Source organism: Pogona vitticeps, chromosome 4 (genome assembly GCF_051106095.1).
Source record: "Pogona vitticeps strain Pit_001003342236 chromosome 4, PviZW2.1, whole genome shotgun sequence".
NCBI classification, from domain to species: Eukaryota; Metazoa; Chordata; class Lepidosauria; order Squamata; family Agamidae; genus Pogona; species Pogona vitticeps.
The window spans coordinates 18615505-18631550 of record NC_135786.1 but is presented as its reverse complement, the minus strand read 5'-3'; the positions used below and the strand labels follow the sequence as shown (position 1 = coordinate 18631550).

At 40.3% G+C, this 16046-nt stretch overlaps 1 protein-coding gene across 5 annotated transcripts in view; it reads right to left on the bottom strand.

Annotated features, from left to right (window-relative positions):
* BCAS1 (brain enriched myelin associated protein 1) overlaps window positions 1–16046 on the bottom strand; it is a 60290-nt gene that overhangs the window by 18411 nt on the left and 25833 nt on the right. For 3 of the 5 annotated variants that reach the window (XM_072996834.2, XM_020779537.3, XM_072996837.2), the window contains exons 5-8: window positions 12764–12808; window positions 7301–7435; window positions 2928–2963; window positions 416–652 (exon numbers count right to left, since the gene is read on the bottom strand). In XM_072996834.2, the coding sequence (XP_072852935.2) occupies window positions 416–652; window positions 2928–2963; window positions 7301–7435; window positions 12764–12808 (453 nt within the window). The remainder of the gene's footprint in view (window positions 1–415; window positions 653–2927; window positions 2964–7300; window positions 7436–12763; window positions 12809–16046) is intronic. The other 2 variants (XM_078392162.1, XM_078392163.1) reach the window with 1 other exon arrangement.

The following is a 16046-nucleotide window of genomic DNA, read 5'->3' as shown; positions in this document are numbered from 1 at the left end:
ATAGCCACCCAACACCATGGTCTACACCCCACCCCCTTCCTTTTCCTACCTTAGCCCTCCAACACCCCCTTACTTTAATCGCCGCTGCTAAGGTCTCTATCTGGCCTCCCAGCCATAACATGTAAAAAGGGAGACTGGTTGCCCTTTGCAAAGATGGCGGCTGCAGCTTCATTTAGGGTAGGGAGACTGCAGCTGCCATCTTTGCAAAGGGCAGCCTGGATTCCCTTTTCCTGCCTTAAGGGAATCCAGGATGATAGGCAGAATGGTCTTTTTTTAAAAAAAAATACTAAGGACAAATAAAAATGGGTAAATATTTGTCCCTTCGTATTAGTGGGGGTCTCTAGAACCACTGATATGTAATGATTTTATTTGTCCCAAGTTACACATGCCACGACAAGCAAGCAAGCAGCCATACCTTTTTCCGAAAGAATTTACTCAAGGGTGTGGGAGTAGAATAAGATCTCTCTTTTGTCAGCTCTTTCGGACTTTCATTGCTGACCACCACTGTTGCTGTGGCCGTTGTTGCTGCTGGCTGTTGTACTGGAGGTTCAGGGGCTTTTATGCTCTGCTTTGTTGCTGGACTTTCCTGTGGTGCAGGAATGTATATTTCTGATTTCACAGTCGCTGTGGTGGTTACTGGCTGTTCATCAATCTGCAAGGCACATGCACATGAATTTGTAGAAACAAAACAAAGCAAACCAAATGTCTCCAAGATTTTCGACATTGCCTGTGGGATAATCAGGGATGTTGGCAAGTCTTTGTCCAGGTTTTTGGTACAAAGTCCCAAGTCTAAGTCCTTATTAAAAATTACCTTTATTCCCTAGGAGAAAGGGAGGGATGGGTGGATTCTGAATAACAAGTTGAGTCTGAGTAATTGGGAAAAAACCAGGGGTTTGAAGTTACCAGAGAGAACAACTCCCAAAACTCAAGTCTTCATCCCAGGGGATAAGTTATCACCACTATAGGCAAGTTTGGTGGAGTGCAAGACAGGGCCTTCTTGGTAGCTGCTCCTAGGTTGTGGAGCATGGAAAACAAAGACAGGATCTTCTCTGAGGTCCTTCTAATGGAACAGGACAAAAAAATCCTATTATTAATGTAGGTCTTTGGAAATCAAATTAGGTAGTGGTAAAAATTTTAAATCCTTTCACCCTGCCTACTTGCTGATGTGTTATTCACTGTGTTTTGGGTTATCCTCTGTTTTAATTCAGTTGTTTTATGTTTTTAACAAATAATTAAAATTGGTCATTTGAAAATAACATATAATATTACAGAGCTGGTCTATTGCAAGCTAGTTTGAACTTTTGAGGATAAGGCAGGGCACAACATCCAAGTTAATCAGGAAGCCATGATATTGAGCTTTCCCTCCCTGCTACTTGATTTTATTGTTGGCAATTTTAAGTTCCATTGTTTGACAGAAAGGCAAGGTACACATCAAATACTTAGTTATATCTGTATTGGACTAAAGAGCCAGAGAGAGCCAGCAAGGGCTAATAGAAAAAGTGATGGATTAGTGTTCAGGGGGTGTGGATTCACATCCCTGCATGGCCATGGATACTCACTGAGAGGTGGCAATGGTAAACCATTAAATGAACATCTTGCATATCTTGAAAACGATGTTAGAGTCAACATAATTCAGAAGTGACTTGACCACACACAAAAGCACAGACAGACAGAGGCCCTGGTCACATGAGGGGAATTTTCTCTAGCTATCCCCCCCGTTAGTTTGTTGCTTCCCCCCCCCCCCCCGTCATATGACATAGAGACAAGATCAAGACATTCTCCTGGCCAGCAGTATAACTGTGGAACATTTCCCCATCGCCAGGAGGGTTTGGTTTATTTGTAACTTTGTTGTACCGGTGCATTCCTTGCCAGGATTGCCTGTGTGCATGACCTACCCTGCTTTCTTTTCAGAATCGAAGCCAGGAAGGTAGTTGCCATTACTGTGACACATACATTATTATTTTTTTTCAGTTGTGCCCAATACATCGATACGTTGGTAAAAATATGTCATCTCTGCCATTTACATTACATTAGGAGCAAATATGGCCTCCGCCATTTACATTACTGCCGAGTAATTTTTTTAAAATTCTATGTAAAGATATGTTAAAGTGTCGATATGCCAATGTCTCTCTCTCTCTCTCTCTCTCTCTCTCTCTCTCTCTCTCTCTCTTCTCTCTCTCTCTGTGTGTGTCTGTGATCGCCAGTACTGCTGTGTGGTTATCCCAAGTCTATTTTTCTGCATTTCTGCAGAAGCAGCCAGTACAACAGAGGACATTTTCCTAAACGGAACCTCCTTTGCAATCAACATTCCCTTTAATTTTCTCCCGTGTGCAAATCTGCCCCCACCCCGCATGGGGTTCTGTTGTGATTGGAATGAAAGGGGCTGGAAGCAAATGATGTGGGTGCACAGAGAAGGGGGAAAGCTGTATGGAGGGGGGGCGAATCATGTGCACTCGAGCAGTCACACACCTTAGAGAGAGCCTTGTTTCTGATATATTGATAAATATTCTTTTTAAAATGTATATATATAAATCAAGAGGCTAAATTGTGCCTTGAAGCAAGAGAGAAAATAAATTGGTACCATGGTGTAGCAGCCATAATGATTCAAATAAGAGGAATAAATAAATTGATACTGTTAAAAGTTCTTCGGATGTTTGTCCCAGGATATAAACTGTGTAACCACAATTTAGGACAACAGAGGTATGGAAAGTCTCATGTGACCAGGGCCAGAGAGTATAAATGACAGTTCATTCCTATGCTCCTCTTTACATGGTTAAAATAAGACACATTATGGGAAGGATGAAGACTGCAGCATGGAAATCTAGTTCCTGCATCACATCGTCTTCATGGGTGACACCTGAAGCAATCACAATGTGCAATCAAAAAAGGCAACACTTCCATGCTTGCTTTTCAAAAGTAATACTCACTTTGGTATTTGCTGTTTGCTGGGCATCTTTCTTTACCTAAAAAGTAGGGAAACATGCATACAAGTCATTTGAGGCATTGTCTGTATGGGACTGCTTTCAAGGATTCCATAGGGATAATCATTTTACATAGTGGTCAATACAATGACACCATTGTTAGTTGGATGGTAGACAATAAGGTTTCAACACTCCTCAGACATAGTGATATTATAGCCCAATAACAGGAGGTGGTGGATAGGAATTCAAATGTGAAGATGTCTTAGAGGTGTTAATATGAATGACGAGGCTAAAAAAGAATCAGTTGATGAGAATGTGGGTAAACTGAATTAGTAGAAGATATTCTCCTTCTCTTATTATAGTGAAACCTGGAGATCAAATTAAATTATACATTTAACACATTGTTAGAATGCAAGTCCTTAGATGCTAAAATTCATCTGTTTAGCATAACAAGATCTGTGTTTTCACTCATTTATGTCTCTTTCTGTGTGTCTTTGGAAGTCTTTTTTTTTTTTTTACTTGATCCTGGCAACAACACTAGCAGCAATTCTTTGCTAGTGATTAGTTCTGATCTCTGGTAGAAACAGTTGTGTCTCACTTCCAGCAGCCTGCGGGAAAGGAGGAAGAGGGGAAGACAGAGAAAGATGGTGGTAGAAGAAAGAGAATTTTAAAAAAGTGTTGTCCAGTTTGGGTTCTAGCCCTGCAGTGGTAGCTGCTAGCAGATGGCCTCCAAAAGACTATCACAAGAGAATACAGGCCTCAATAGAAGAACGGATGCCCACTCTGACTTTCAGGTATGATTATAGTTATCATCTTAATGGCCCTAAATAGGTAGTATAGCTACTAAGAAAATGTGTAGATTACTAACATTTAGAGGAATGTAGGATCTTTTCTTTGTTTTAGTTTCTTTAAAAACCAACATGAGATGTAGTGTATTTGTCAAAGACCAGCCTGAATGCCTTTCCAACCACTATTCCACATTCCAAGTAAGTGTACATATTATATAAGCCCCCTACTCCCAAAAATTCCATGTGGGTGTCCAAACTGAATGTTTGCACTCAAGAATTAATTTCATTTTCCATCTGTAACTCAAGGGGCTTTGTCTATATGCATTCCTCAAGCATAATGGTGCTATTCTTTCCCTCCAAACCTCCATTTATCAATAGACAAAAATGTTGATGTAAACACTACTTCATTAATACATCGATGGAGGTTATGCCTAGTATTTTATAATGACCCAATCTTAGAATCAGAACAAGTTCTAAAATATTGAATACACATTTAGTGTGTTTCTGCAGTGTTTTTTTTACCACCAGAGATTCTGCTAAGTGGACCCCTACTACCGTACAGATTGTATGTACCCCACTGTCTTCAAAGATCTGAATTCGTGTACCATCAAAGAGGGAGCAGATTTGTTCGCTTTTGCCCTACAGCACAAGGCTAGAGCCAAAGTGTGGAAATTAAAAGGCTAAACATTCACAGATAGAAGTCAGGATTCTGGTAAACCTTTGGAGACTGTCCATGATGAAGAGTACTGTTTAGTTGGGGAACAATTACCTCAGGAGATGATGGACTTTCATTTGGAGATATTTAAGCCAGTTTCATGATCACTGTATGCCAGTGATGTTGTTGTTAAGACTATTGCAATGAAAAAAAAGGTGGGATTGGACAAGACAGCCCTCAAGATTTTTTCCAACTCTAAAATGTCATCATTACAGAGTTGCTCTACTCAGTGCACAAAAACTGACAGGACTGATAGTTGAAGCTTTCTTCAACACTGATGATGGGACAATGTTTACTGAACTGAAGTCAGAAAACTAGCTTAGGGGAGAAGGAGCAAGCCACATCCAACATCGTGTCACTTCATTCCAGAATCTTCTGCGTGAGATGACTGCACCACTCTGCTGAAAGGATAAGGCCAGACCTTTATGGTTCTACAATAGTTTGGTGACAAATTGCTGCTGGATAATAAAGCAACAGCTTGAACTGCCTCTTTAAGGCTGCTAGAAAGAGACATTGTGTTTAGCTCAGGGTAGACATATTTGGGCATAGTGACCTTTTAGAAATAATCAGCCACATCAGCACCACATCTATAGCCTGCTTTCTTCCTTAAGTTCACTTGGATATAAGCAGTAGTTGCAACTGTCAGGTGGGTTAAGAGAGGAGACATGAAGGAAACGATTGGTAGCATTCCCCTGCACTCACAGTCCAGATCACAACAAACAGAGATGCTGCATCCTCCTCCCTTAGAAATGCAGTGGTGCCTCGCAAGACGAAAGTAATTCGTTCCACGAGTAGCGCTGTCTTGTGAAATTTTCGTCTTGCGAAAAGTGATTTCCCATAGGAATGCATTGAAATGCATTCCTATGGGAACCTCGCAAAACGAATGAATTATTTTCGTCTTGTGAGGCATTGGTCTTGTGAAAAAATTGTCTTGCGAAGCACAGCCGTAGAAGAAGCCATCTTGCGAAGCACCACAGCGATTGCATAAACCATTCGTCTTGTGGGGGTTTCATCCTGCGAAGTGTTAGTCTTGTGAGGCACCATTGTACTGTGAAAATGAGTGGGAATCAACGGCTGTGATTAATGGAACCATGTCAGTGCTTCATCAGAAATGCAATGCAGTAGGACCCTCATATTTGTGGGATAAGTATCTGCAGTTTCACTTATCTATGGTCTGAAACTATTAAAAATAGTAAAAGAATATCCCCAGAAATACATATATCCATGATGTAATTATCAAAATCGGCCACTAGAGGAAGCTAGAGACCATGCTATGTATAGGATTCAGTATTATCCACAGTTTTTGGCATCTGTGGTGGGTGGCTTGGAACCAATCCCCTGTGAATATGGGGGTCCTACTGTACATAAAATATGAATCTACATGCTACAGTTACAGCAGAGAAGCATCCCTTTAACTGCCATGGCTCCATTTTATGGAATCTCGAGATCAGATCTTTGCTGAGATGCTTCAGATTTTTTGCTAGAAGGGTCTAGTGTCAAAGTATCTGCCCTACATGGTTCTATCAGTTTGATATCACGTCGGCTGCCATATCTCCTTCTTATGGAATGCTGGGATTTGTAGGTTGGTAACACATTCAGAGGTTGCTCCTGAAGTCTTGGGGTAATACATCAAAGCTGTCTAGCAGGATACTTCAAATAACTCACCAAGCCACAAACTGCAGGCTTCTTTGGGATGGAGCCATGACAATTAAAGTAGTACCAAACTGATACAATGTGCACAACATTGCACAAGTTTAATGATTTATTCAGCAAATATAAGATTATCTGAGTCTGGCTATACTCAGAGCTTGGAACATGACTTGAAAGAATGAATTGCATTGCTTATTTTTTAGTTGATCAAGTGGTCATTACTGGAGCCCAAATCAGAAAGCAATTTGTTGTCTTGTATTGTTATTAACATGACACACTGCCACAAACTCTATGATTTCCTCTATTGGTCAGTTTTGATACTGCATGTTGAAATATCTTAACAAAATACAAAAGATTGTGCAAACTGATATTTCACTTGCCATTCAGCATTGATTCGAAAATATAATAAAACTAGAACTCATGTAAAAATGGCTTAAAATGTCCTTTAAAATTAACTTTTTAAAATAACTAGCAAATGTTACTTGTCCCATCGATAAAGTTACATTGTCCCTAATCAATTAGTTACATTTGAAAGTAACTTTGTTGCATCTAAATAACCAAGAAAGTAACTGGTTAAAGGTAACTCTGTTGCTTGTACCTTGTTGCTTGCATAATTTGGTCCCCCATCCCATCTAAAGAATTTGGAAGAAGACTTATGTAGAACTGAATGTGATGGAAATAATAAAAGTGTGAGCTCGGAAATCCAAAGTTCAAATACCAATATATCCACTAGATGACTTAAGTGTGTACTCAGCCTTATTGTACTCCACTTTTACTCCTCTCTTGTTCTGCGATCTGAGGAAAGAAATAATTTCTTTCTTGTTTTAAAGAATGATTCATAGCATCAGAAAAACTGCAAACTTTAAAAACGTATTAACCAAAATGCTAGGAAATGTTTTAAAACTGCTTTGTTAGATCAGGGTCTTGGTTAAAGGCAACACGGGCTTTGTTAATGAGTGGTCTTACCCAAACATAGTTGTTATGATGCGGTTAGTGGGTTCACCCACCCAGTCTGAACCCTGAATGCACAGATGTTACACAAGACGTATATTTGCAGATGCAAAAATTTTCATAGCATGTTTACCTTTTCGAATCTGGCCAATTTTGCTTTTTTTTAAAAAAAGTGGCACCATTGCAATATTGCATTCAGTATTCATTAATTTAATAACATCCATCTGTTGCCATTCAGAGTCCTCTTTTTGTTCTTTTAACTTTGCCATACCAACCTTATGCCTAAACAGTTTGCTAAATGTACTGTGTCCTAATCGGGGACTGTCTGCTTTCTTTTTCTTGGGGCTTTTCCCGGGTGAATCGGTGGCCGTCTTCTCCGCAAGCTGCCCACCATGGCCTGTTTGAGATTCCTTTGTGTGACATCATTCAAAGCTTAGTCTCTGCGGAATGCTCTGTTTTCTTTTCACTCACAATACACAGCAGCAAGAGTTACATTACATTATACTGTTGTAATGTTCACAGACATCCTGCCTCATTGAGGAAAAATCTGTATCCTGTACAGTTGTACTAGGGCTTGGTTTGTGTACAGGGCCGCAGCTAATTGTGGTTAATTGACAAGTTCTCAGGTGCATCCTGCATCTTGTCAATTAGCTGAGGAAAATTACAAAAAAACTTAAAGTGAACACCAATAAAATTCGGGCCACTGTCTTTCATAACATCTCTCTGTTTCTCCCAAAGGGTGGGGGGAATGCAACATCAGATCCACAGTTCAACAGCTTAGAACAATTTGCATTGTTATATGTACTGTTCTGTATTTAAGCATTTTATCTTCAGGAAAAATCTTTCAACACAGGCTCATCTTCTGAGTGATTTGTATATATCTTTCAGTGCATTGCAAAACATTTTCAGGATATGCTTAGTGTGTGGAACACTCATCAGTTAAGGCAGTGGTTCTTAACCTTGGGTTACTCAGGTGTTTTTGGACTGCAACTCCCAGAAGCCTTCACCACCAGCTGTGCTGGCTGGGGTTTCTGGGAGTTGCAGTTCAAAAACACCTGAGTAACCCAAGGTTAAGAACCACTGAGTTAAGGTACCGAGTCACAGCACATGCCTATATTCAGACAATCTAGGAGACACACGGCATTCTCTCAAGACCCCATGTTATGGTGGAAAGGCAATTGTGATATGTAAATTGTCTTTTAGGGAAGCTCATTTCCCATCTTCTTATTAATGACCCCTTGGTAAAGCATTTAAAGAACACCAGCATTCCATTGCAATTAAACTACTACAATTCTGTTTTATTCAAGGAGGGGAGAAAATAATTCAAAGTGATGGTCATAATTAAAGATGGGGGCTTCATATTCATATACGAATATGAAACCAGCTGGCACAGATGGCCATCTTGATTATCTCCCACCTCCCACTTACCGTGTGGTGCATGGCCAGCATCCTCTCCTGCACCCCAATCATGGCAGTAACTCAGCTGCCAGAGCCCAATCTCCCGGTTTGCCCAGCCAGTCCAGCTAAGGGGCAGGAGGACAAGTCTGCCTGCTCCGCTGCAGAGTGGCTGGGCAAGCAGGGAGGTGGGGCTATGGCAGCCAAGCTACTGCCATGATTGGGGTGCAGGAGAGGACACCATGCATTGTTGTAAGTAAGTGGTCCGGCATGGACTGGTGGTGGGAGGTAATCAAGCTGGCCACCTGTGCCAGCGGGCTTCCTAGTTGGGTACAAGTAGGAAGCCCCCAGCTTTAGTCATAATCTTTGAATCCAAATGGGTTGGAAACTGGTTATCTTAAGCCACACCATCACCTATGCAACCCTGCCTGTGCATAAAGATTTTCCTGAAGTATTCTCCTTGAGTGCTTAGACTTGTGTATACAAGGACAAGGCATTCTTTGCAGTAGCCCCAGAATTCTGGAGATCCATTTCTATTGACTTATGCTTTGCCTTTTCTCTACAAATATTCATGTGAAGCCTGAAGACTCTTCAATGTTTCCTTTAAATTAAATTTTTGCCTACTTGCCAAAGTGACACCTACATCTTGTTTCTTGGCCTTCTGCTTGTAATCATCCCCAGAAAGTGACCAAAAATTTCTCTATCTATACTTCTAGAATGTACACCAATAATTGGACTTGCACCTTGGGTTCAAATCCTGACTCAGCTATGGCTTTTCTGTTGCCTTCAGAAAAACCACCCTCTTCGGTGTTTTTCATGTAAAATGGAAAAAATTGTAGCCTACCTCGTTGAATTAATGTTTCTAGTCTACTACTACAGCTACCGCCAGAAATCAGATGAGGCCACACTGAATATCTTTCATTTCTTACATGGGGTAAAAATGGTGCAAAGATTCCAGACGTTAGGCCTTTGGAAGAGAAGATTTTGAGAAACCACCAGCAAAGACTGAAAAGACTGATGATGTTAGCCGCCTAGAGTGGTCCTGAGTTGGCTAGATAGGCGGGATATAAAATAAATAAATAAATAAATAAAATAAAATGAACACCTAATCAAACATTTCCTGAGGTACAAGTGAGCCACTGTAGATCTCTTGGCCAAATCAAAACATTATTATTATTATATTAATTTCCTTGTTTAAATACCACCACAAAATATTAGCCTAAATATCAGCTTACGTAATTTTGCTGGCCACTCATCATCATCATAGGCATCCTTCAGTCTCGAGAGACTATGGTAACATGCTCTGAATCGAGGAGTGTCCTCTCCAGAGCATGAAGCCTGGGTAAGGTAATATGGAGGATAGGCTGTTACCCAAGCAGCAGATCCCCCCTCTCCACATTGCTGAAATGGTCCAATGGAAAGGCAAGAGCCAATACAACTGGTTCCAACAATGTCGCAGGAGTTGGCAGAACGACACATGCTGCCTTCGGGACTCCAGCTCCGGATTTTGCCTCGAGGTTAACTCCTGAAGCCTTTTCCACGAGTGGATATAGCCACAAGGCAGTGGAGGTTTGAAATTGGAGTTTTCCTTCTCCTTTATTCATATGCTGGCCACTATATTTTCAAAAAAAGGTAGCCTGAGGATAACGGTCATACAACCACAGTTAACGAGCAATTGTTTGCAAGCACATCACAGTGCGCATCTGTGTAAAATTCACAGAATCAAAGAATGATGGAGTTTCCTCCATTCACCTGTTATATAGGGCACAATCCTGTACATATATGATAGTGAACATGTAGGCATTCAGATCTTTTTGTATTGCAGCTTCTATTAGCCCTGGGCATGACATCCAAAGGTGAGAAATTATGGGAACCGCAATCCAACAACATCTGAAAGCCTTAATGTTCCCCATCACTACTATTCCTGTCTACTCCCTAAGGGGAAATACCTTAAATTTAGAGGAACTCAGTAGGATTGTATTGTTAGCCTCTATGTTTGCATGAATAGCACAGAACCTAAGAGATAGGACAATTGTGAAGCAAATGAACAGCAGAAGACCTTAATGCTAAGGGCTACAATTTACACTGCAACCAAAACAATTCAGAACCAAAGTTCTCAACTCTGTCAACAAGGCTCATCCTACAGGGGAATGAATATTTCCACTTTTGACCAATCCTGCTTTCACATAAATTGCACCTGTAGGATATACATGTTTTGGAACATATCTTTGTCACAATCAAATTATACATGTGTTGGTGCAAGCTTACAAATAGAGATGGGCATGAACTGAAAAACAAATCAGGAAGTTCGTTAAAAATTGCTGGTTCGTTGGTTCAGGTCCATCATTTATAACTGAAATCATAACCCAAATCACGATTTAACAAACTCCCCCCTGCACCTTTCCCACTGCCCCCATCACCATCTGATCTGGTCCTGTTGGCTCCTCCTCTTTGTCCTCCACCTTCACTGCCATCTTGAAACACAGCAGGCCTGGCTTCAGCTGATAGGGGGCACAGGTGCAGAGACAGCAGGCCCAGTTTCTGGAAGGGAAGCTTGGCCTATCTCTCAAAATGGCAGTGCCGGAGGAGGAGAAGGAGGAAGGGAAGGAGCTGACAGGAGCAGGGAGCCACAGTGGCAATGGGCAGGTGGTGGGACTACAAATGGGTGATCCAGCACCATGTGACACTTGATCAGGGCTGTGTGGTGCCGGATCACCCATTGGCAGCAATGGAGGAGGAAGAGGAGGTGGCAGGATGAGGTGGGAGGGGACAGGGGCAGTGGGAACCAGGCGGGGGCAGGCAGTGGGGGTGAGGGGTTTAGTTTCTACTTCCCCCAGGGTACAAATGTTTTTTTTAAATGAACCAGTTTGTAGTTTGCTTTTTAAAAAAGTTCAGATGATTTGTGGTTTGTGGGTAACCACGAACCACCACAAACCACCATTTTTGTGGTTTGTGGCCATCTCTACTTACAATTGTAATCTGTGAAGCGGTGCCAAGATATTTAGCTAAATAGCCAGAGCTTCTTGAAAGGATGGAAAATTAAACAAGGAATCCTTTAACTTCCTCATACGAGTCCATAGTGGTGCATGTGATTCTCCCCGTTAATTATTATAATGATTCTGAGATGTAGGTAGGTTAGGCTGAGACATAGCCATGGCTATCTAATGAACTTTGTCACTGAGTGGGAACTGAACTAAGCTCTCCTTGATCTATCACTATGAACTACCATGAGTGATATTCTTGGTCCATTGCAGTTACGACCTGATTACCAAAAGTTGCAGTCTTATGCTCCCTAACACAGAAGTCCCACTGAAATCAATGGGGCTTCCTTCTGAGGACCATATCCCCTCCCTTTGTGGGAAGGGCTTTCTGTCTCTCCCATCCCCTCCAAAGGCACACTTGGTGCATATATGAGAGTGGACATTCTTTGAAGTTACTTGCAAGCTTTGGAAGTCCTTACCAAGGAAGGCTTGGCAGGCCCACCTCCCTGCTGTCCTTCTGTCAGCAGAGAGAAATCTCTTTGTCTTCTTTCCAAATGAGCCTTTGACTATGAAAAAAGGGCATTTCAATGGTAGGCATTATACTTTTTCTCCCATTCTGCTTTTTAAATGACTTCAAATTGTTAATTTAGTGCTGGTTAATAATATGATAAACTTATTTATGTTTCTGCATTATAATTTGTTTTCTTTTTAGTTATATCCACTTTTTGTTGTTGTTGTGAGTTCCTTTGAGTCTTGCACTGAAAGACATGTGAGAAGATGATAGATAGATAGATAGATAGATAGATAGATAGATAGATAGATAGATAGATAGATAGATAGATAGATAGATAGATAGATAGATAGATAGATAGATAGATAGATAGATAGATAGATAGATGCTTGTACTGTACAATATCAGGGAACAACATCAACTAGTAGTGCAGAAATAAGCCAGTCCAATCCAGGGCCTGTTACTCAGAACTGGATTAAAATTCCTGTTCTGCTGTTCTTCCAGATCTCTTTGCGCCAGTCATTATCCTTCAGCCTAAGCTACATGGAAAGGTTAGGAAGAAGGTAAAATATATAGTAGATATATATCTATTATAGATATACATAGTACTTAGAGCTCCATGAAAGGAGTGTGATATAAAAATACAATATATGAAAAACAAAACGAATCAATAAATTACAGCTATATGGCATACAAAACACTGATATTGTCTGATATCAATTCAGATACAGTCATTTTCCATGTGGATACTGATCAGAACCAGCTGATAATCTCATTTAGGCAGGTATCCTAAAGAAGAACAAAAGAAGAAAGACTCCATATATTGTTTTATGGGGGACAAAAACACTCACCTTATCCTCAGAGTCACCCTTGGTTTCTGATTTGCTTGGAGAAACCTTTCAATTAAAAAACACAAAACAACCCATGAAATTGGCAGTATTAAAAATTAAGGCAACCTTTGGAAGTATCTTTGGTCTGCAGCTGGGAGATAAATATTACAAATACAGATTTCAAATTGGAGAGACTGGATGGGGAGAATGGTTTTAAAATGTAAGGCTAGGTTTAACATTAAGCGTTAGGACTTCCTATTGGTAAAACTAATTCAAAGCTAGACAAACTACTTAGGGATGATAGAATATGGAGTCATCTTCAAGAACAAATTGAACATAACCTATTAGGGTAAAAATACTAATGATTGGGGTTTCAGAGTTGAAAGTGGTGTAATATAGTTCCACTGTTACCTTGAATTATGCATATATTGGCTGATATCCTATTGCTTAGTAATTCACACTAGAATAGGCCTACTTAATCAATCAGGATTTAGTGAGTCAACTCCTCCATAAGTTTCATTGATTCCAATGTAGTTGTACTACACTAATTTAAATAACAACTAGAGTAGGCGATCTTTAATCAATGGAATTTATCAATGAGTTGACTTAAAAAATCCCCAGACCTACTCTAGTGCAACTTACAATGCTAAGCAACAAGATCTGAGCCGTTGTAATTTTTGTCATGCACTAAAAACCTAGAGATAATTAGTAAATACTGTACATCAAACTCAAGAATTGTACAGTCAACAAGGATATAATAACACCTCCAATACATTTAAAAACGATCCTTTGTTTCTAGTTTGAGCTTGTAAAATGGTTTTAAACACTGTAGCCTCTGTGCTGCAAGGTCAGAAGACCTGCAGTCGTAAGATCGAATCCACGCAACGGGGTGAGCCTCCGTCGCTTGTCCCAGCTCCCACCAACCTAGCAGTTCAAAAGCATGCAAAATGCAAAAATGCGAGCAGATAAATAGGTACCACCTCGGTGGGAATGTAAATGGCGTTCTGTGTCTAGTCTTGCTGGCCATGTGACCATGGAGGATTGTCTGAGGACAAATGCTAGCTCTATGGGTTGGAAACGGAGATGAGCATTGCCGCCTAGAGTCGGACATGACTGGACAAATTGTCAAGGGGAACCTTTACCTTTACCTTAGTTATAGTTCTGTGTCCTCAGGAAGTTTGTTATCATTTTGGTTTTAAAATATATTATTATTTAAAACTAACAAAAGTATCAAAATAATTACTTCTAGCTGTTTTAAAAAACTAGTAGAATGCTACAAGCTGCTGCCGTTTGGTGTAAACTACGCACAGTTAGTGAGGCCACACATACTTTTAGCTATAACAGTTACTTAAAACAAAAGGAGTGCAATTATCCCTTTGTTACACTATAAGCACAATAAATTCAGTTATGCCTTAGTTATTGCAAAAAAGGAATTACAAGTAACTTCTAGCCCACACTTTGAAAATCCTGTTTAAGACTGGGAGGTTGGCATAGATGATCACCACCCATAGTGGTCTAAGATAAAAGTTGTTGTTGATCTCATCATTACAGAAAATCAGAGCCCAATTCATGCAAAACACTGTAGCTTCTGTCCCTGTCTACTCAGAAGGATGTCCCATGACAACAATGGGTTTTACTTCCAGTTCATGACAAGACCCTGTTAAAAAAGTGATGAGAATAATGGACTAGGACTGAGGTTCAAGTCTCCACTAAGCCACGAAGCTCACTGGGTGGCCTTGGGTCTCAGCCTGGTCTACTTCGCAGATCATCCTGGGCATAAATTGGTGGTAAGGAGAATAGCCATGTACACCACCTTGAGTTCACTACAGGAAAGATGGGATGCATATATAAGAAATAAATAATAACAATTGCTTTGAATATTTGCTACTGGAAACCTCCACATTCAGCATCATCCTTAATTCCAGTAGCTGGAGATAAGGAACTGTAGAGAGCATAGAGTCCTCACTAGGAGACAATTCTGTATCTAGACAACATGCATTTTAAAGTGGAAAATAATGTCTTACTCTAACACAAACTTGCATCAATCTACATTTGTCAAATTAGGCTGTTTTTGTTTCGTAGTTGGTTAATACGAAGATGGCTTTGTTTTCTTGTTCGATGTCTCAGGGCCAAACTATGCAATACAGTTAACATGTCATTAGAAGCAGAGTTCCTTAAAAGGCAACTACTGTTTGTTTATTTTAATAGGAGCTTGCGATAACATGCATTTAGCAAATTAGCCTGGAACACAGCATTACTTTGTTTGTACGTTTAATGTCCTAGGCAAGTAACACTGAAAGATCTACATGTTTGGAGGGATGATGTAAGAGGATGAAATGCGCATGTGCCTTGACATGTGATCTGATTCTCAGACAGGCAGCCCTGAAAGATTTGTGTGCCTGGAGGGATACATCATTGTAAAGAAGGAAACTAAACATTTGCTTTAATGTGTGACTTGACGCTCTGTCTTCATGACCTTTGCGTAACTTTAGAAGCTTTAAATTCCCCACTGTTGGAAACTGATCTAGTAGTTCTTGTATTACATTCTTATATTGTTAAATTGTTGAATTCCATCTTAGTGTACACATTGCTGAAGAGGCAAAAGGACTTATAGAAAAAGTTTTCAGGGCTTCAATTAAATGAGTGAGTTCCTTACAAGGTGTTCTTTTGGTCCAACCAGGATTCTGGAGACCTCACCCCAACATTTTCAGATAAAGGACCTTCCTGACTTGCACATGAGCAGCCTATGACTCTTTGGTAATGTTGTTAGCTTGCATGTATATTTCCTTAAGTTCACAATGCAGAACTATCCTACACATGTGTATTCAGAAGGTCCCCTGTCTCAATTGGGACTTACTTGCTAGCGTTAGGCTTCAAGCCTATCAAAATTACAATGGTGTAAGTTCAGTGGGCCTGACTCAGAATGAAGATGCTTATGAATGCACTCTCGTTGTCTTCTTTATGTCTAATTGGAAATGCTAGTGCTGAGAAAGCAAATATACCTGAGGATGTTTTGAGTTTCAGAGCTTATGAATCAAATACATAATTTAAATGAACAATTAAGACACATTTTACATTTCCAAACCTCTCTTAAAACAAGACACACAAATTTAGAAGAAGGATGGTCAGACTGGAAACCAAGCCCTATGAGGAAATGCTGAAAGAACTGGGCATGTTTAGCCTTGAGAAAAAAGACTGGAGGGAGATAAGATAGCACTTTTCAAATATTTGCAAGGCTGTCATACAGTGAAGGGGTCAAGATCTGTTCTCAATCATCCCTGAGTGCAGGGCACACAAGAATGGG